The 19,953-nt window shown below is 48.0% G+C and overlaps 1 protein-coding gene across 1 annotated transcript in view; it reads left to right on the top strand.

The window, feature by feature from the left end:
* Positions 1 to 1,653: 1,653 nt before the first annotated feature.
* The window catches only part of Gch1 (GTP cyclohydrolase 1), a 31,093-nt gene continuing 12,793 nt past the window's right edge, over positions 1,654 to 19,953 (top strand). Inside the window, exons 1-2 of the mRNA XM_055612267.1 lie at positions 1,654 to 2,068; positions 18,615 to 18,724. Of these exons, the coding sequence (XP_055468242.1) occupies positions 1,765 to 2,068; positions 18,615 to 18,724 (414 nt within the window). The 5' untranslated portion in view covers positions 1,654 to 1,764. The remainder of the gene's footprint in view (positions 2,069 to 18,614; positions 18,725 to 19,953) is intronic.

The following is a 19,953-nucleotide window of genomic DNA, read 5'->3' as shown; positions in this document are numbered from 1 at the left end:
AAGCAAGGCCGTGGTAGAGTCGGGAGGACAGACTAGCTGATGCAAGAGGAAGAGATTCTTGCTCCAAGGAAACAGTTTTAGGCCAGGCGGTGGTGCATTCCTTTAACCCCAGCACGCCTGCAACTCCCTCTTTAGACCAGGCTGACCTTGAAGTCACAGAGATCTGTCAGCCTCTGCCTCCCCATGGCTGGGATAAAAGGCGTGCACCACCCTCGCCCAGCTCAAAGATTTCCATAATATTCTTTTCAATCATGGGGGGAGGGGGGTTTCATGTGAATTGTAAGTGTCTACAGAAGCCAGAGAGATTGGATATCCTGGAGCTGGAGTTAAATATGGTTGTGATGAAGGTGTTGGGAACAGAACCCAGGTCCCTGGAAGAGCAGCAAGTGGTCTTAACTGCTGAGTCATCAGTCTAGCCCCTGCTGTCTACTCTTGTCAGTGATGAGTTTGCCAGGTTCTTGACTTATTACACACTGTTCGGAGAGAAGATGTGGCTAGCAGCCCTAGTCTTCTTGCTGATCACCAAACTCAGGGTGTTGAAAGAAAACAAGCTTCCCTCAGTCAATGTGAAAGACAAGGTCAGGGGAGGTTAAAACGGTGGAGCAGAGATTAGCAGCTTATAAATACTAGTACCTCCCAAGGCACAGGAACTCCCCTGAGTCCCATTTATTATAACTCATGCCTTCATGGTAGCTAGAGGGTTTTCCAGAGGGGCAGATGTGTTGCTCACATTTTAAACCATTGAACAAATTTCAAGTCACAACTTCTCTAGCCTGAAAAGCTTTTAATCCCATCATTTGGAAATCTGAGGCAGTCAGACCCTAAAGGGCTTCCTGGTTGCCAGCATAGCCAGACAAAGATGTACAGTGAGACTTTGTCTCAAAAAGTAAAGCAGAAGGATGACACCAACATATATGCGAACCTAGATGGGTGATGGTGACGGTGGTGGAGGTGAATGGGACAAGTACTCATGAGGCCTGAACCCTAGACAAGGACTACAGGCGACCAAGGAATACCGAGACTCGGAAGAGAGCACGAGTGCCAAATGGGCAGCCCTGAAAACGTATGCGCGCAAGTGACCTTATACAGGCTGAGCAGCTTGTGTTTATGGATTTAGGAACACACACATAGGTAACAACTGTTAAAATAAAGAGGCTGCGAATTTGAAGGAGAACAAGGTTGGGGGAGGAATATGGGAAGGTTTGGGGGGAGGAAAGGGAAAGCAGAAATGAAGTTAGCTATAATCTCAAAACAATAAGGAAGTAACTAAAAAGATAATAATTAAAAAAAAAAAAAAGCACAAGAGCTGCTCCTCAGTTCATCTGCTCCACCCTGCCAGCACCAGCGAGGTCACCTGAGCTCACAGGGCAGCCAGACCGCAGCGTTTTTGGAGACCACGCCCCGTTTGGCCCTCGAAAGTGGGGGAGGCCGTGTGTCTAAGGTCCAGCTCCTGAATTCCTGCCCCTTTGCGCACTCAGCTCTTCCCTTCACAAGCCGAGGGTCCAACCTGGAGCTGGTCTTGGGCAACCGCGGGGTTCAGGAGCCACCCAGGAGGGCGGGGCGAAAGGCGGGGCGATCTCCGTGACGCCCGAGAATCGGGCCAATGAGGACGCCGGGCGGTGCCGGCCGGCCGGCCCCGCCATAAAAACAGCGGCGCGGCGGGGCTCCCCGGCAGCGGGAGGGTCGGAGAGTGACTCTCGGAGCTGAGCCGTGCTGGTGCGGGCCCGGCGCAGCGGGAACGCAGCGCTCGCACCCCCGGCGTCCATGGAGAAGGGCCCGCCGCCGGCGGAGAAGCCGCGGGGAGCGCGGTGCGCCAACGGGTTCCCCGGGCGGGAGCCGCCGCGGCCCCCCGACGCCAAGGGCGCACCGCCCGCCGCAGCCTGGAAGGCCGGGCGGCCCCGCAGCGAGGAGGACAACCAGCTGAACCTCCCCAGCCTGGCCGCCGCCTACTCGTCCATCCTGCGCTCGCTGGGCGAGGACCCCCAGCGGCAGGGGCTGCTCAAGACGCCCTGGAGGGCGGCCACCGCCATGCAGTTCTTCACCAAGGGGTACCAGGAGACCATCTCAGGTCGGGCGTGCGCGGGGGCGCGGGGCGCGGGGAGGCGCTTCCGGGAAGGGGGCGGCCCCGCGAACTTTCCCAAGTTGCTCATTTTTGGCACCGAGGGCCACGCTGTCCAGCCCCAGCTGCGGCCGCGGAGACGCCCCCTGGCCGAGGCGAGCTCCCCTCCTGGGTTGTGCGGCTGGCATCCGGGGGTCCGGGGTGGGTCCCGAGCCTGACAGCGCGTGCGGCACACGCCTTCCCCGGAAAGGATCCCGGACACTTGTTGAAGCGAGGCTTCTCGGTCGGTCTGAGGTTCAGCGCTCTTGGGTGAAGCCAGGTTTCCTGGACGGATCAGGGAGCCTAGGAAGTTAGCCGCTTGTAATTGGGGGAGGGGCTTCTTCAGACAGGTGTAAGTCGCGTCCCACCGCCTCAGGTTTACTCCAGGTTGGGGCTTTGCCAAAATGTGGCACTATTCTGGATTCGGACTCGAGCAGTTGGAGGTGTGGATTTTCTTCGGTGAGTGATGTTGCTGAAAGCCTTTCACACACGCCCCCGCCTGCTGCTACTCTAGAGCTGAGGCTCCCCGGACCGGGGACTCCGTGCCTGTGCCGCCGCCCTTGCTCCAAAGGCAGCTAACATCTACAGTCTGAGCTTGCAGTCAGCAAGGCTTTTCCACGCAGTGACGGGGAGGCAGTCTCTGGGTAGAGGCAGGGTAAGGAGGAGTGGACCTTGCTGCCCATTTGGTAAGCAGTTGTTGGTCTTTAAAAACGAGAAGGTTCTGGTCCTTTTGGCTGAGGTCAAAGGTCTTATTTTCAGTTTACTTCTGTGCATCTCTATGACATGTTTCTTCGCCTCCACCATTTCTCCTGGGGGGGGGGGACAACAGCAGCGCAGCTTTGAAGGGTGATCAGTCACCCTGTCTGTCCTTGGCCTTTTCCTGAAGGCAAAGCTGAGAGACTGAGAACCCATCCTAGAAAGAGCACTCACTTCTGCCAAGTCTTGCCGGACCTCAAAGGAAGGGTGGGAGATCAGAGCCTGTGCAGGGTGGGTCCCAAGGAAACAAAACTGCTTCCTGGTAACGCCAGGAAGTGGACCTCGTTTGGAGTCTGGGTTTCACTGTTTTGCAGAGTTTGAAAATGCAAAGTCTGGGGAACAATCACTGGCTTTTCTGTGAGTTCAGGATTCGGTGTTAGTGTGTTTGAGGTTCCAGGATTGTAGCAAGGAGCATCTTGACTGAGCCCTGTTCATTCTGCCACTTGCAGCCAGAAAAGGGGATCCTAGCCGCACCCACAGTCCCTCCCTTCTGTGATCTCATTACTCCAAGGGAGAGGAGTCACACAGTTCTCTAAAGAGACTTGCCTGCTTGCCTGTTACTGAGAACCAGGCTGGCTCAGAAGCGGAGATTCAGCTAAAGAGGCCTAAGGGCTCCAAAGCACCTCCATTCCAATTTGTTAATAAAGAGTTCATTGACCTAGAGACAGAAGCTTGCTGTCAGCTGAGAAGACAGAGGGCTAATGAATTACAGCTTAATGGGTATGAGGTTTCCTTTCCTTTCCTTTTTTTTTTTGGGGGGGGGGTCCTTTTCTAGTGAGAGAAATGTTCTGAAAGTAGACAGAGGTGGTAGTTATACACATCATGGATACTACTGAACTTGTTAACTTCGTGGTTAACATGAAGAATTCTTTTAAAAAATGATTTTATTTACATTTGTGTTTTTGCCTTCCTTCGTGTCTGTGCCAGGGAGGTCAGATCCCCTAGAACTGGAGTTTCAGGAAGTTGTGAACTGCCATGTGGGTGCTGGGATTTGAACCCTGCTCCTTTGGAAGAGCAGCCAGTGCTCTCAACCACTGGCTAACATGAATTTTATAGGTGTTTTATCACAATAAAATCATGGACTAATGTGGTGTGGTGGTGTCCACCTTTAATCCCCTGCACTCAAGGGTAAGGCAGATCCAGGCAGATCCCTGTGAGTTCAAGGCTAGCCTGGTCTACAAAGTGAGTTTAGGACAGCCAAGGCTATACAGAGAAACATTGTCTCATGTGAAAAAAAAAATCATAGACTATTGATTATTGGTAGCTATTAATGGAATTTTTCTTTTTTATCAAATAGACTTGGCTGTCCTGGGGCTGGATATGTAGACAGGGCTGGTTTAGAACTCAGAGTTCTGCCTGCCTCTGCCTCCAGGGATTAAAGGTGAGGGCTACCATGCTCACCTCAACTGAATGGTCTTGGCTAAACCTTAACTTTGGGACTAAGCATTATTCTTTCATCACCATAGTGGGGAAACTAAGCTGGAGTTCATACATGGCAGAAACCAGGTAGGTAGGTAGGTACTTTCTTAGGCTGTAATACAGCAAGATGAATCTGCACTTCTCTACCAGGCGTTTCAAACAGCTCATGAGCAACAGGGGCACAGGATGGACTGGCTAAGATTAGCTTGTCACATGTAATAAAAGATTGTAAAGATAAGTGTTTAATTTTAAATATAAAGTGTTCTTATTGGTTCTTTAAGAATTCCATTCCTAGCTGAGTGGCGGCCGCACACATTTAATCCCAGGAGGTAGTGGTAGGTGTGTATCTGAGTGCTGACAAACAAACAAAACAAACCCAAAACAGGAACAAACAGGCTACACACGCCTCTAATCCTAGCACTGGGGAAGCAGAGGCATTCAAATCTGAGTTCAAGGCCATCCTGTTCTTCAAAGGACAGCCAAGACTGCACAGAGAAGCCCTGCCTCAAACAAACAAACAAACAAACAAACAAACAAACAAGATTCCATTCTTGTGTATAATGTATTTTGATCAGATTATCCTCTTCCTAACTACTCCGAGGTCCACTCTATACCCTCCCAACTTCCCATTTAGTTGAAAATTTTATTTTGTGACCTATGGTGTCCAGTTTGTACTCATTAAGAGTGGGGCTTGGGAGCATCTACCACAGCCATGCTGGACCATTGAACTCACCGAGATCCATCTGCCTCTTCCTCTTGAGTGCTGGGATTAAAGGCCACCATGCCTGGCCTGATTTTATTTATTTTACATGTATGAGTGTTTTGCCTGCCTGTATTCACAAGCCTTAGAGTCCAGAAGAACTCATCAGAGTCTTTGGAGCTGGAGTTACAGACAGTTGTGAACCGACATGTAGGTGCTGGCACCCTAGCCCAGATCCTCTGCAAGAGCAGCAAGTGCTCTTGATGCCGAGCCATCCTGAGTTCCTGAAGACTTTTTAATTTAAGACTTGTGGACAAATATAGGGATTTACATATTTTGTATGTCTGATGCTCTATTTATTCCTTGTTGACTTATGTCAGAAATTATGTGGCATTTCCTGTTCTCCACGTTTTCTGTTCACTCCTTGGCTCTGGGGAGTGTGTCAGGGAGTGTGTCATTTTCCATCACCTGTCCACTCACACCTTTCCCCTCTTTCCGTGGGAGTGACTATGGTCATCCGTGACAGGGCTGTGTGTGTAGCAAGTCTCCTGCGGCTATCACAGGGCTGTGGTGAGGACATGGCAGCACCCTCCCAGGCCTGGCTGTCCTTAGACTGTAGCACCACAGGCTGACCCTTGCTCACACCCAGACCGCCCCTTCTTTGTCCACTCTTTCTCTTCAGTTTAGCCACACTCCTCTTCCTAGGCAAGAATAGTTGAAAACAGGGAAGAAAAGCCAAAAATAGGAAGGTAAAGGCACCACATGTAACTTTGGAATGACAAAAAGCATGGTACTTATCTTAATTACCTTTCTATTACTGTGAAGAGAAACCACGAGCAAGATAATTGGTAAAAGAAATAATTTAAGTGGGGGCGTCGTGACCGTCATGGTGGTGAGTGGTGGCAGGCAGGGGTGGTGAGGCAGCAGTAGCTTTCATGTTATCCTCAGGTTAAAGAGAGAGGGAGAGAGAGAGGGGGGAGGTAGAGGGACAGAGAGGGAGAGAGAGTGCCTGAGCCTGGGCCTGTGTAGGCTTTTTGAAACCTCAAAGCTCACTCTAGTGACACACTGTCCCCACAAGGCCACACCTCCTATTCCCAAACGGTTCCACCAACTGAAGACCAAGCCTGTGGGGGCCATTCTCAGTCAAGCCACCACCACAGCGCTGGCACTGATACTAGTTTCTTAGGGTTGCTGTAGAAAATACCACAGCTGGGGGTTCAAGTAGCAGAGATCAGGGGGTTTTACAGCCCTGCTGGCCAGCTGTGGAAATGAGGAGCAAGCCCCTAGCTCCCTCTGAAACTGCCTGGAGACCTTCCAGCCTCATCCCAGTTGTGGAACTCAATCCACGCCCCTGTCCTCATTTTTGCCTTCTGAGGACATTGGTTACAGAAGACTCATGTCCTAGTGTCTGAATTTACTGCAGCATTACCATATCGAATAAAGTCATATTCAGAGGCCCCCAGAGCTTCTGCATGGTTTTCTTGCTAGGGTATGATCCGATCCAAGGCAGTACTAAATATTTATAAGATTAGTGGGGATTTTACCAATGCTTTTGTCTGTCTGTCTATTTTGAGACAGGGTCTCTCTGTAATTCTGGCTCTCTTGGAACTCACCTTGTAGACCAGGCTGGCCTTGAACTCACAGAGATCCACCAGCCTCTGTTTTTTGACTTTTGAATACTGAGATTAAGGGTTTACACCACCAGGTTTGGAGATACTTAAATTTTTTTTTTTAAATTGTCCTGAATGCTGAGAACAGAATGAGTGAAGCTGAATACGGTTCTTGACCTCGTGGGAAGGCCTTTGAGAGTAAAGAGACATTAACTGGTCATGGGGAGAGAGATGGCTATGGCGACATGTCTCAGCATTTAGTAAAGGCACTTGATTAGTGCTAGGCGATGGCAGCGTGAAAGGGCCCAGCGCTGGCTCCAGCCCTCTCTGAGTCCTTGATGGCCACCTTGCTCAATCTTCATAGAGGGCATGTAATATTTCCATGTTGTGGCTTAGGAAACTGAGGCGCAGGGCAGACATGGTCCAGATGGTGGTGAAAAGTAGTACAGCTGAAAGGATAATGGATGTCATGTGACATGGATTTCGGCTGTCTTACTGATTTTCTTGGCTCTCCTTATTCTTGGTGTTATTTTCCGCTGTTTGCTTTGGCTGCCTCTAGAAACTCCCACATCCTGGCATCTCCCCAGGTTTGTGTTTGCAGCATCCTCTGGTCATTTGAATGAGACTGCAGTACCAAAATTTACCAGGAGAGGGCTGATGTCTAATTACTGGTTTCTAGATTAGGAGCCTTGGATTGCCAGAATCCTAATTCCACATTATGTGAAGGGAGGTGTTTCTGACAGCTGTGGATTATCTATTGAGTCTGTGGTGGTTATGCTCAGGAGCTACCTGGAGTGCTCTAGTGGATGTCTGGGCTATCTGGTAATTCTGTTATACTCAAGGCTGAGCGTACAGGTTTACTAGAATTCTGTTTTACTCTAGATGGGATTCTAGGCACTCCTCTTTGAATCCTTAGCAACCTTCCCCACACCGGTAATGACTTAGTGGATATGTGGATGTTTCAGAAGGACAGAGACCATTTGTTTGGTGCATCGTCCTCTTAGGATTGTAGACTAAAATCATTTTGGAAGATTTATTTGTTTTTATTGTGGATGTGGGTGTTTTGTCTGCTTGTGTGCACTGTGTGTGGATAGTGCTCACGGAGGCCAGAAGAGAGCCCTTGATCCCCTGGAAGTGGTGTAAACGGATGGCTGTGGGTGCTGGGACCATAGCCCTGGTCCTCTGGAAGGACAGCTGGTGCTCTGCAGAGCCATCTCCAGCCCAGAGCTGTGGACTTTACTTTCTTGTAGAAGAGTTCCAGTGTGCGTGAGACTGAGCTGTGTCCCCACCACGAGGCTTCTGTGACTGTCAACATGATAAAGGTCTGGCCTGCTTTGCCGCTCCCTGCTTCACACTGTGTCGTTTCGCTCTCTGAAATACAAGCATTTGAAAAAACAGTAATGTATGCTCACAGGTGAAGTTGACTGTTGCCTGCCAAATACCAGATACCTGGCAAGTGTTTGCAGTCATGATTCTCCCACAGGTCTCCCGGCATTAAACAAATCCCCACATTCTGCTAGGAAACTCCCCTTAGGGATCTCACCTTCACGTCACTCACCTTCTTTTTAGACTCCAGTACGTCGCTGAAGCAATGGCCATTTGCCATGCACAAGTTCCCACGTCCTAGGCTTTGTTTGTTTTATTCCCACGTTAGTCTAACGTGAGCCTTTATTTCTTGCACTGTGTGCGCACTAGTCACCACATTGAGAGACTTGCTTGTCTCTCAAAACAAACGTTTAAGTGCAGGCAAGACTGATTCATGGAAGGAAGCATGGGATTCCGTATCGGGAGCTAAGTGTCCTGTTCTGACATTAAGCTCCGGCAGCCTTCAGTGTCGATTACAGAGCTCCACCAGCCTTCGGCCTACTGCCGTAGGAGCTGTTGGTGACTGCCTAAATCTGGTATTTACTAGAATTGACAGAGTGATCTCTGGTCCTTTAATTAATTTTAAACTTATTTGGAATTTTTAAAAAGTAAAAAAGTTTTTTGAAATGGTGTCTCTGTGTAGCCTTGGCTTTGTCCTTGGACTCACTTTGTAGACCAGGCTGGCCTCAATCTGTGTCCTTGAGTGCTGGGATTACTGGCGTGTGCCACCGCACCTGGCTGGCTGGTTGGTTGGAATTCTTTAAAGATGAAATGGAAGTTTTGTGGCCCCTCCTGGTGCCTGTAACTCTTTTAAACTAGTTTTAAAGTGTATGAAGCTTAAAAACAAAAAAATTGTGATTTTTAAACACATTTAGTTCTGTAACAGAAAACTGCTTACTTATGACTCAACCCAGAAGCCATAAAATATGACCAAGATCATAAAAATTAAGAATTTTCAGCTAAGCATGGTGTAATCCCAGCACAAGGGAGGCAGAGGCAGGTGGATCTCTGAGTTCAAGGCTAGTCTGGTCTACAAAGTGAGTCCAGGATAGCAAAGGCTACACAGAGAAGCCCTGTCTCCAAGACAAAGCAAAGCAAAGCAAAACAAAACAAAACCTAAAATTCAAAGCAAGTCTAGGACCGCTAAGGCTACACAGATAAATCCTGCCTCAAAAAAACAAAAAGAATTTTTTTTTTTCGTATGGTGAATACCAACCCAAATGTAATCAAGTGATATACTGGGAAGGGATATTTGCCTTTCATATCCTGGGCAGTGGGCTGATAAAAATGTAAGAAGAGATGCTAGGAAGTGATGGGGAGAAACATGAGCCACACGACTGGAAATTGCCAAAGCATTTAAAGAGAAGGTCCTTAGTAAAGGGAATCCAAAGGGCCCTAAAATACCAGGAAATATGATTGATCCCACTCTGCACAAGAGAAACACAGAGTCTACATGTAGATACATTTTTTTTGTCATATTGACAAATATACAGAATTTTGATGCTCTTATTGAAATTATAAGACCATGGTGTATATTCAAGGTTAGGTAGTCTATGGAAATGGCTTAAATATCTATTATTTACAGTGGCTGTATAGTACAGAGGTTGATGTTTGTGTGAAAATGAGTATAGAAACCAAATGTTCTGTTGAGAAATTGACTGATGGGGCTGGAGAGATGGCTCAATGGCCAAGAGCACAGTCTGCTCTTCCAGAGGTTCTGAATTCAATTCCCGGCAACCACATGGTAGCTCCCAACCATCTATACTGCGATCTGATGCCCTCTTCTGGCATGTAGGTGTCCATGCAGACAGAACACTCATATGCATAAAATACATCTTCAGAAAATTGAATGTTAATGACAGTAGCTGGCTACCAGTGAGGGACCTGGGCGAGGATAGGAGTGCTCAACAGCACCCCATAGTTTGTCACTGAGCAATGCTCTTGTTGAGGGGTCATCAACCCTGTAAGGTTAGCTGTTCACTGTAGCTTTCAAATCTTCTAAAATTGATAATCTGGGGAGCCTTACTGATAGCAGATTAATACACAGGTCATATATGGTCTATGTCTTCTGTATAGTAAAAACGTTTATAAACTATGGGAGATCATTTTTACTGGGTTCCATAACTTTACTGGAGAAAGGAACTGCTCAAGGAAAGATTGGCAGATAAGGTAACACAAACTCATCCCAGTAGCGATGGGAGGCAGCTATGAAACCATGGTAGGTCTACACCTACAGTTTTATGGTGTTGGGCATTGAACCTGAGGCCATGTGCATGCTGGCAGTTGGCCACCACCAAGCTATCACCAGTGCAACAGTTAATGCCTTTCCAGTTATGACTCAATACTGAAATGCTTATCTCCATTTGACTACAAGTGGCACAGTGTGGGCTGTGCGTGCATGAGTGTAAAGGAAGTTTCAGTGTGTATGCATGTGTATGCGTGTATACATGTGTGTGTGTGTGTGTGGGGAGAATGACACAGGCGAACCCTGTCTTGGCCAGCTGCTCCACCACCTGATATCTGGGATAGTGTCTTTCCCTGAACTTGCATTTTACTGATGGGCTAGATGGCCAGAAGCCCCTGGGAATCCTTCCTGCCTCTGCCTCCCAGTGCTGGGATTATGACCACCATACCCAGCTTTTTTTTTTTTTTATGTTGGTTCTGAGGGATCTAGACTGGCACAGCCAGCACTTTGCCAACTGAGCCATCTCTGTACACCAAGTATTTACTTTACAAATGGATTTGTGTATGTATTCAAAGCAGTGTTAAAGAGACTACTGTCAGTGTGTATATTACAATGTTGGTGAGCTGCCCGATTCTGAGAATCCCCACCCCAATTGTCACAATACCGGAAGGGAATTAACAAACAGTGCATCTCATGAGTTAGCTGTACTTTGATCTTTTTAATTTTCTACACATGGTTAATTTTCAAATAAATTACAAGTATGTGACAACCACTGTGTGTCACATAGCTCCGCGAAAGAGCGCTCATCTCGCTGTCCCAGCGGATGTAGAGAATGGGAGTGGACAAACCATGCCCAGCCCTGTTATCTACCCTGGACAGCCAGCCCCTCCTCAAGTCGCTCCGTGGGCGCTGTCCCGAAGACTCTGAACTGCATTCCACACAGCCCTAGCCAGATTGGTTTCCTGAGCAGGTGCTCACCGGACTGCTCAGGGCTCACCCATTCCAACACGTTGCCAGTGCTGTCTGCCCAGTTGTCCCTAGCCCAGCACCACGAGGCCAGCTTCCTCACAGCTTGCATGAGCCCTGCCAACACATGTTGCTGCCAACACAGACAGTGGGTCCAGTCGTGCAGCAGGTGCTGCTGTGGCCATTCTTACTGTTCATGCTCTTTCTCAGGAAAGGGTGCTTGAGAAGCCCATGGTCCACAGCAGTGTCGTAATGACAGTTATCATCGACAGCCTGCTGTTCATCCAAGGCCAAGAACCTTGGGCTGCTTCCATGCTGGCATCCATCCCGCACCGAGGGCGGAAGCAGAAGGTGGGTGAACAGTTGTTTCCCTAATTTGAGCCACACACCAGCTCCAGCTGGTAAGGTCACTGGTGTGTAGTGGAGGCTGATGACTCAGAACCGTCTCATATGCTCCAGTCTGCAGAGTCTCAACAGTCTGTGGCTGATGGCCATAGTGCCATCCCTTCAAGCCGAAGTGGCCGCCCAGGGAACAGCAGTACCACAGCGCTCAGCCGTTAAAGCTGACCAGGAGCCACAACCAGAAGTGTGTGCTTCACCAAAGAAAAATACCTACACACCAAAATTTAAATGTTAGGAAAGCTTTGTAAAGTATAAAATAAAAAGGAAAAGAAACTTTGACTCTTAACATCCCAAGTAACTGTCAGGTCTGGCAACCAGTGCCAGCTCTGGATCACTTGATTTAAAAACAATAAACTCACACAAAAATAATAAAAACCAAATATTTTATATACTCTGGGAAAATGCATTTTCAGCAAAATACAAAAAAAAAAAAAATTAAAGCATTTCTTTGTTTAACGTTTTTTCCCCCCAGAGCTGAGGACGGAACCGGGAGCAAGTACACTACCACTGAGCTGAATCCCCAACCCTCCTTTGTTTAACTGTTAATTTTTTTCTGCTACAGAATAATTCAGTATGACATTTCTGTTTTTTCCCTTTTTTCCTTTCCATTTTTCTTTTGAAAGACAAGGCTTCTCTGTGTGATAGGCCTGGCTGTCCTGGACTTGTTTTGTAGACCAGACTGGCCTCAAACTTTCTGCTTCTGCCTCCCAAGTACGAATAGTAGACCAGGTTGGCCTTGAGTTCAGAGAGCCAGCTGCTTCTGCCTCCTGAGTGCTGGGATTAAAGGTGTGTGCCACCACACCTGGCAATGCTTCTGTTTCAAGTACCAGGGTTGATAATGAGCACGGAAATGTAGTTTGAATTGCCAAAGTTTTTGCCTTCATAAGAGTGTCTCAGGATTATAGGAGCCTGAGGCTGGAGCAGCTTCCCCTTGGAGTCCCTGATGAAACTTGGGGGGATGATAAAAATGAGGGGAGCAGAGATGGGCGATGACAGCAGGGGGCTGTGGTGGGGTTGCATAGACTCATGCATTGGAGTCAGTTGCAGTTTCAAACAAATGCACTGAGGTTTCATGTAGTGTCCAGCCATCGCGAGGAAACAGTCTGCTGTGAGGAACGCCCGAGACCAAAGTCTGGCAGAACTGCAGCTCCCTCGGTTGGCTGCTTACACAGTCATTATGGCAAGCCCATATACGGCACTGAGAACTTCCCCTGGGAATTAAAGAGAAGTAGAAGCATTTGCAGTTCCCTGCCTCTGGATACTTCAGTCAGCCTCACCTGCAGCGACCCCGCAAGGCCGTGCTGGAACACGTTTGGGCAGGAGAGCCGGTTACGCATGTGTGCCCAGCTCCTGTGCTGCCAGGAGGCTAGGAGCAGAGCAACACAAGCGTGCACAGCATCTTGACTAACATGCCACCATGTTTGAGAATCTGCTGTGGCAAACCTCGTTTTAGGATGGGCGTCTGCGTGTGTGAAGCACTATGGAAGGCTGCCTCCTTGCACCTGCACAGCCTCCTCTTGTGCTTGCCACTCTCTTGTGTTTTTTTGCTTTCCCTCTCTGCGTGCTTTAACCTTGTGTTTTGTTTGTCATGGCCTTAAAAGAATGGAGTACATAAATGTGTAAATGCGCACCACCGATGACGCCGTTACTATGATGGTTGAGGTGTATAGTAGGCTGTGTAAGCTGTCCCATGGTGTTCAGGCGATAACAAGCTGCTTAATGACTCCATTCTCGGAGCCTGGCCCTATCATGACCAGGCACAGTGGCACATGCTTGATTTCAACATTTGGGAGGTGAGGCTTGTCCTACTTGATTCTATTTCAAAAAACAAAAACATTCCCATCATTAGCCATGCAAGTTTGACTTTTGAATACAGGAAGTGAAGAGCTTACACATGACCCGGTTCCTCAGCTGTATGCTTGCTGACATGTCTATAAGCTTGCTCTTGCCCCGATCAACAGGATTTTTTTGTCTCCATTACAGTCTTATGGGGTCACTGCAGTATATTCAAGTGATGCCTGCGGAAGTATTTTCTGTTAATATATGCATGCTCATTACACAGCTGCTTCTTTCGTATGGTGGCCACACCAACCCACAGAACCACAAAACCCACATCATGCTTAAAACATTCCCCCTCCACGCTGAGGGAGAGCCAGGGAATTGGCTTAATTGGAAAGTGTCTTAAGAATGGGAGACACTTTGAGGACAACAGCCTTGGCTTTTTGGAGAGACCTTGTTGGTGTTTGGGACAGAGCTGAAACACTGGAAAGCCCATAGTTGACTCTAGAAGGAGAAGAGTGGCAGACACCTACCTGCCCTGGGCCTTGTCTCATTTTCCGGCCCATAGACTCCATGGAGCTCACAAATTGTGCTGTAGAACACTGATTCTGGTCATTCAGCAGGAGCAACTGGGACAGGCTTTGAGAGAAGGGTTAAGTAAGTAGGCTTTGTATTTGTACAGAGTAGAGGGAGAACCTTAAAACAGTTTGGGGGTATAAAGAGAAGGCTGACACTCAGAGTGTGCCTGAATGCTGTGCAGGAGTAGAGGGGAGGAAACTTCAGATGTCTGCACTGTTAATCGATACAGGGAATCGCTCCCAAGCTAAATTCTGAAGGAGTCTGGGGTTTGGCCCTGTGTTGGTGTGTAGTGTTACAAGGGCGCTGTGGAAATGCCAAAGCCTGAGGATGGAGCCTGTGGCACCGGGAGGGTTTGGGCCTGTGATACAAACGTTTTCCCTCAAATGGCATAGATCTTTGGTACCTTTAGGGTGATTAAATTCTGGGCAAGAGCAAAGGATCCCCATGCCCTGGATTGTGTTGCCCCCCCCCCCCGGGGGCTCCTTCTCTCTCTCTCTCTCTCTCTCTCTCTCTCTCTCTCTCGGAAAAACTGTATGCAGACCCTGCTATATCCTTCCTGTCCTTAAGATGGAGGTGCGCTCTATCTTCTGAAGCCGCCATTCATCAGGTTTGGATGGTGGAAGGTGCATCAAGTGTGACACCCCGGGCTTGCATACCATTCCTGTCCCCCAAATAATGAAGACAGTAAAGACAAGCTTCCCTGATAGGAGTTTCCCAGCTGCCTTTCTCCTTGGCAGAAACAGGTCCCCGCTTGTCCTAAATGTGCCTGTGCATATTTGCGCGGGAGCATCTAGCAGTTCTGTGTAGCAGCGCAGACGCCTCAGATCAGGAGCTTCGGAATGGATGGGGCAGCACTGTAGCGTCCGAGACCTTTTCTTCAGACCTACAGAGACAGTGGGTGGGACCCAGCAGTTTGTGTTCTAACACAGCCACTGGAAGGGGCCGGCAGAATCTGCTTCCAAGGATGCTTAGGGAGCATCGTGTTATGGGCCTTCAGGAGGGTCCTAGCAGATGGAAAGCTGGAGGGGTGGCTGCTCAGCTGTGGCGCTTTGTTGTCTAAAACCAACAAGTGCTGCTCTGGTTTCCTTTGTGGTTATGACTAACAGACAGTTGGGAGGGGATGCTGTGAACCCTGTTTCCAGGGTTACCTTCTTGCTGCTGATAACAGGCAGGAAATTAAAACAATCTGTGATAAAGCTTTGTTCTTATTATCCACAGATGGTGGCTTTCAGATATGTGAGAGCAAAACATAAGTAAATATAGCTGGGAAGCTTCATTATTGAAGAAAGATGACTCGGTGAGGTCAAGTTTAGAGTCTGGATCCATTTTAATGAAATGGGATACAGGCAACATACTCAGTCTCAGTTCTACAGGCGCACTAAGCCTCATGAGGAAGAGTAGGTTTCTTCTTGGTTTGATTTTGTAAACGTGTATGACTCAAAGTAAGAACCGCACACTAGGGGCTGGAGAGGTGGCTCAGTGAGCAAGGGCATTGGCTGCTCTTCCAGAGGGCCCAAGCTCAACTGGGAGCTCTTCTGGCTCCGGCTCCAGGGGAGTGTCAGTACCTTCATGTGGCCCCACACAATCTGCAATCACGTGTGCACATGCCCCGTCGCTGCACACGTGATTAGTTTAAAGAAAGAAACTATCCAAAATGTGGCTTTGTATTTAAACACTTCCTTTCCAGCTGCTCCCCTCTTTCTTGTTTGTGATCCCTGTGTCTATTTAATTTTGTTTGTTTGTTGTAGTTTGTTTCTTAAGTCAGGGTTTCTCTGTATCCTTGGCTGTCCTGGAACTCACCCTGTTGACCAGGCTGGCCTCACACTCGTAGAGATCTGCCTGCCTCTGCCTCCCCAGTGCTGGAGATAAAGGCGAGCGTAGCCGCCACCCAGCTGTGAGCCTTTTATTAATTACTTTATTAGCTTTGTGATTTAGCCTTCTGTTGCTCCTTTCGGGGGATAAATGGCCACGTCACACGGGAGGCTGCTTTTAATCACTCGCCCCAAAAGCTTCTTCCTGCCGTTTGCAACCTTCTACTACTGTACTTCTGCCTTTCCTGGAGTCTCCCACCGAGGACGAGGGCGTGTCCCTGGGCAGTCTCCGGACTGCGCATGCCTGCGCCGACAAGACACCAGCCTTCTTGGGCGCTGCCGTGCGCTCTCGTTGGCTGCCTGCCGCTCAGAGACTCAGCCTGTGACCCGCCAGTCCACCGTGCTTTCCGCTGCGTCGCAATCCATTGCTCACGCATCGCAGTGGTTGGAGACCATCCCGCTTTAAATGTTGACGTAATTTTAGACTTAATTGCAAAGATGGTCTTCGCACATCATTTTACCGGCTTCTACCACAGAATTAAGACCTCTCCCCTGCCACAGTGTGGTACAGTGACTAACGCTTAAGTCAATATCGGCGTGATGTCGCTAACGACACGCTTTATTCAGATTCCCATTTCAGTTTTAGTTGCACTTAGCTATCCTATTTCGCTAGTCTCCGCTCTGATACTTTCACAGCCTTTTCATGTTATTTTTTATGACCTTAAAATGTTTTTCAAAAGAATATCATTGAGCCATGCGTAATGGTGCACTCTTTATCATCCCAGTTACTTGGGAAGCCGAGCTGGGAGGATTAGGAGTTCAAGACTAGCCTGGATAACTTAGGAGACCTGGTCTCTAAAAAATGAAGAGAATAAAAGAAAGAAAACTCTACCAAAGTGATATTTTGGGTGTGGGTGGGTGTGGGTGGGTTCATTGTTCTGTTTTCATTGTTTTGGGAACGAGAATGGTGTGCCTTCCAGCACTCACACGTGAAGTGAGATGGTTTGGAGCCTGGAGTAGACATACATCCTAAGGCAGAAAAGATATAACGGTCTGTCTACAGCTTTGTAGACCAGGCTGACCTGGACCTCAGAGCCATCCGGCTGCTCTGTCCCGGAGTGCTGGGATTTCGGGTGGCACCGCACCGCCTCGCCTGGCTGGCAAAGTGACCTTATAGTGTAGCATAGTCCTCAGTTTTTCTGATGATTGGACTATAGTTATAAATTTTGGGTAATACCACACAGGCGTTATCCAATGTCATTATGCCCTAGAAAAGGCGGAAACACCCCTGATCTGCCAACTTTCTCCTCTGTGTAGATGCTGTTTCCCCCACTGTGTGCCTTGCCTAAGGTCCAGCACCAGCTGGTAAAAGAACCATGTGCCTTCTCAGCCTAGCTTGAGGCTGACTGATGTGCTCTCTGTAGTTGTGAGAACTTCGAAGGTTTCCTTTGTCACGGAAAGTGAATGTCTGACATCCCCAGGGTTCTCTTCAGTTCATTTAGAAACACTGTTTTGTTTTCACTCTCATTCATATTTCTCAAGTGGTTAAGGATTTTAGTGAGCTGTGCATGGCCTTATGATATTGAACTCCTGGAGAAATGCAGGGCGCTCCTGGGAACAGCAGGGAGCTATATTTAAACTGCTCTCAGAAATACCACCGAAGGTTAGGGCAGGGCGCCCTGCACAGGAGACTGCTGCCGGAAAGGGGTGTTGACTTAGAGAACGACAGGGCTCCTCCCTGGGCCGCTCTCATCCCCATTGGCCGGGGCATTTAAACCCTGCGCACATCCATGCCAGTGACTCTTCCTGTCACGCAGTTCAAGGCGACTCCGAGTAGCCTGTTGAGAACAGGCTTCCGCATGACTCAGTAGCAGAGCTCCTGAAGGTCAGGCAGTGGGGGTGGGCATTTGCACATTGGTGTGACTCAGAGCCTGCCTTTCTGAGGGGGAAGTAGCTGTGGGCAGCCGCGAGCCGTGCTCGCCTCCCCACACTCGCCTCATTGTACTGTGTGGAGCGGCTCTTCCCGGAATCCCTGCAGTTACACACTAGCTGTCTTGCTGTTATCTGGTCTGCCAGGCTGGGAGATGAGGGTCTTCCTGTGCATGCATCTGTTTTATAGAAGTGAGAAAACAGCCCGTGTAGCACCTCTTCTCATGTGACAATGACACGTGGCCCCTATGTACAACACTAGGGCATCCACCATGGCTCTATCACGGTGATGGCTGTGGCTTTAGGTCCCTTTATCTTTCTGCAGCCAGGACAGGATGCTCTTGCTGTGACAGAATGTTAAGCGAGCTCAGGGCTCCCCTGGGCACCCTCTGTTAACCTCCACCCATGAGGAAGGGACACTTACTAAGCACAGTCTTTAAACAGAAAGGATCCTGTCTGCCTGGCCCTATGTCTGAGAGTCACGGCTTACCTCTGACTGCATACACAGGCAGATTTGTGTCTTCAGGAAGGCAACCACTTAGCCTAAGTCTGATGCTTCCCACAATAACTTTGGAGAATTTTGCAAAGTGTAGGAAATTATTTGGATATAATAGGGGCCAAGTTTACAGGTGTATGGATCTGGCCTGAGAAGTCAGAGTTAAGGCTTAATGTTTTTCTTCTAGGTGGCTTTGTGCATATCCGTTAGAAAGGTGCAGGTGGAAAGAGTGACAAGCGTCTGCACCTCCAGGAACAGCCATTCATTTTGCCATATCGTCTCCTCTCTTCCCTTCCTTCAGCTCATGATGCAAATACACTTCGAAGTCTGCATTTCTCATGAAACAGTGTCCCAGGTTTTTTTTAATTAGTTAAAGACTATACACTTAATAGGGAAAATTAACTAATTTTTATTTTCTGAATGTTTTTGTAAGGGTTTAAAAGTATTTATTATCTTTTTTTATTTAACCAAAGTGGCTTTTCTGTGTTTTCTGTGTTTTTTGTGTTTTCCTGTTTTCAGATGTCTTGAATGATGCTATATTTGATGAGGATCATGACGAGATGGTGATTGTGAAGGACATAGATATGTTTTCCATGTGTGAACATCACCTCGTTCCGTTTGTGGGAAGGGTAAGGTTCTCCTTGTTGCCTAATAATTTAAGAAAGAATAATGGAAATCTTAAATCAGGATAATCATATTTCAAACTGCCAACTGTTTTAATATATATAAGTACTCCCCTCTTCCCCAATCCACTCCTCCCTTTCTCTTTAGAAAAGCGCAGGCCTGTCATGCAGCCGTGACAAGGTGCCTCCTCTCCCATTAAGGCTAGGCAAAGTGACCCAGTAGGAGGAAAGGATCCCAAAGGCAGGCAGCAGTCAATGACATCTGCTCCCACTGTTCAGAGTCCCACACAAGACTGTACATAACTGTACACACTGTAACATAAGTGCAGAGGGTCTAGGTCAGTCCTATGTAGGCTTCCTGGTTGTTGGTTCAATCCCTGTGAGCCCCTAGTAGCTCAGTTTATCAGCTGATTCTCACTATTCTTAAGATTTACAGTTTACATAGGTAATTTTTGACTCTTATAACCGAAGTGGAAATTTAAGCTGGGCAGTGGTGGTGCACACTTTTAATCCCAGCAGAGGCAGAGGCAGGACAATTGGGGCCAGCCTGGTCTACAGAGCAAGTTCCAGGACACCCAGGGTTACAAAGAAACCCTGTCTCAAAAAAACAACAGCAAAGGAAATGTAAGGGGAAAACCTGCTAGCTGAGGTGGCATGGACTTATAACATCAGCACTCTTGAGATGGAGAGTTTGGGGCCAGCCTATGTTACACAGACAGATCTTGTCTCAAAAACAAACAGAACAAACCCCAAAGATGGACCAGGACAGGCTTTCATCTTTAATACCCAGTTTATAGGTCATGATAGGCAGGCTAAAATTGCACTCTTTAGTGATAGTTTTTACTGCCCTGGAAAGCATTGCCCTGTGTTTTGAGTGAAGTGTTTGATCCAAGACCCACATATGCAGAGCTTGACATCCTGACATGAGCAGGGTGACTGCAGAGTTTCTAGAGCCAGAGGTTATGGTATTAGTGGCTTTAACTGGATTCTATCCCTTTTTCTTTATATTAGAAAAAGAGAATCAAATGCAAGCTGGAGCATAAGTCATGCAGTTGTCATTCAGGGCACCTTTGAGAACATGTATGTTTGCAGCAAAGAGATGTCCTGTTAAGCCTGCTCTCTTTAATAAGTACTAATATTGGCTTCACCTTTTTGTTAAAATATCTTATTTTTTTATGGTTGTAAAACAAGAAATAGCACAACACACAAAGATGCCTGTATTTTCATTGTTATAC

The sequence above is a fragment of the Psammomys obesus genome, unplaced genomic scaffold, assembly GCF_907164565.1.
Source record: "Psammomys obesus unplaced genomic scaffold, mPsaObe1.curated_primary_1811, whole genome shotgun sequence".
NCBI lineage: Eukaryota > Metazoa > Chordata > Mammalia > Rodentia > Muridae > Psammomys > Psammomys obesus.
This window is presented reverse-complemented; position numbering and strand designations above follow the sequence as displayed.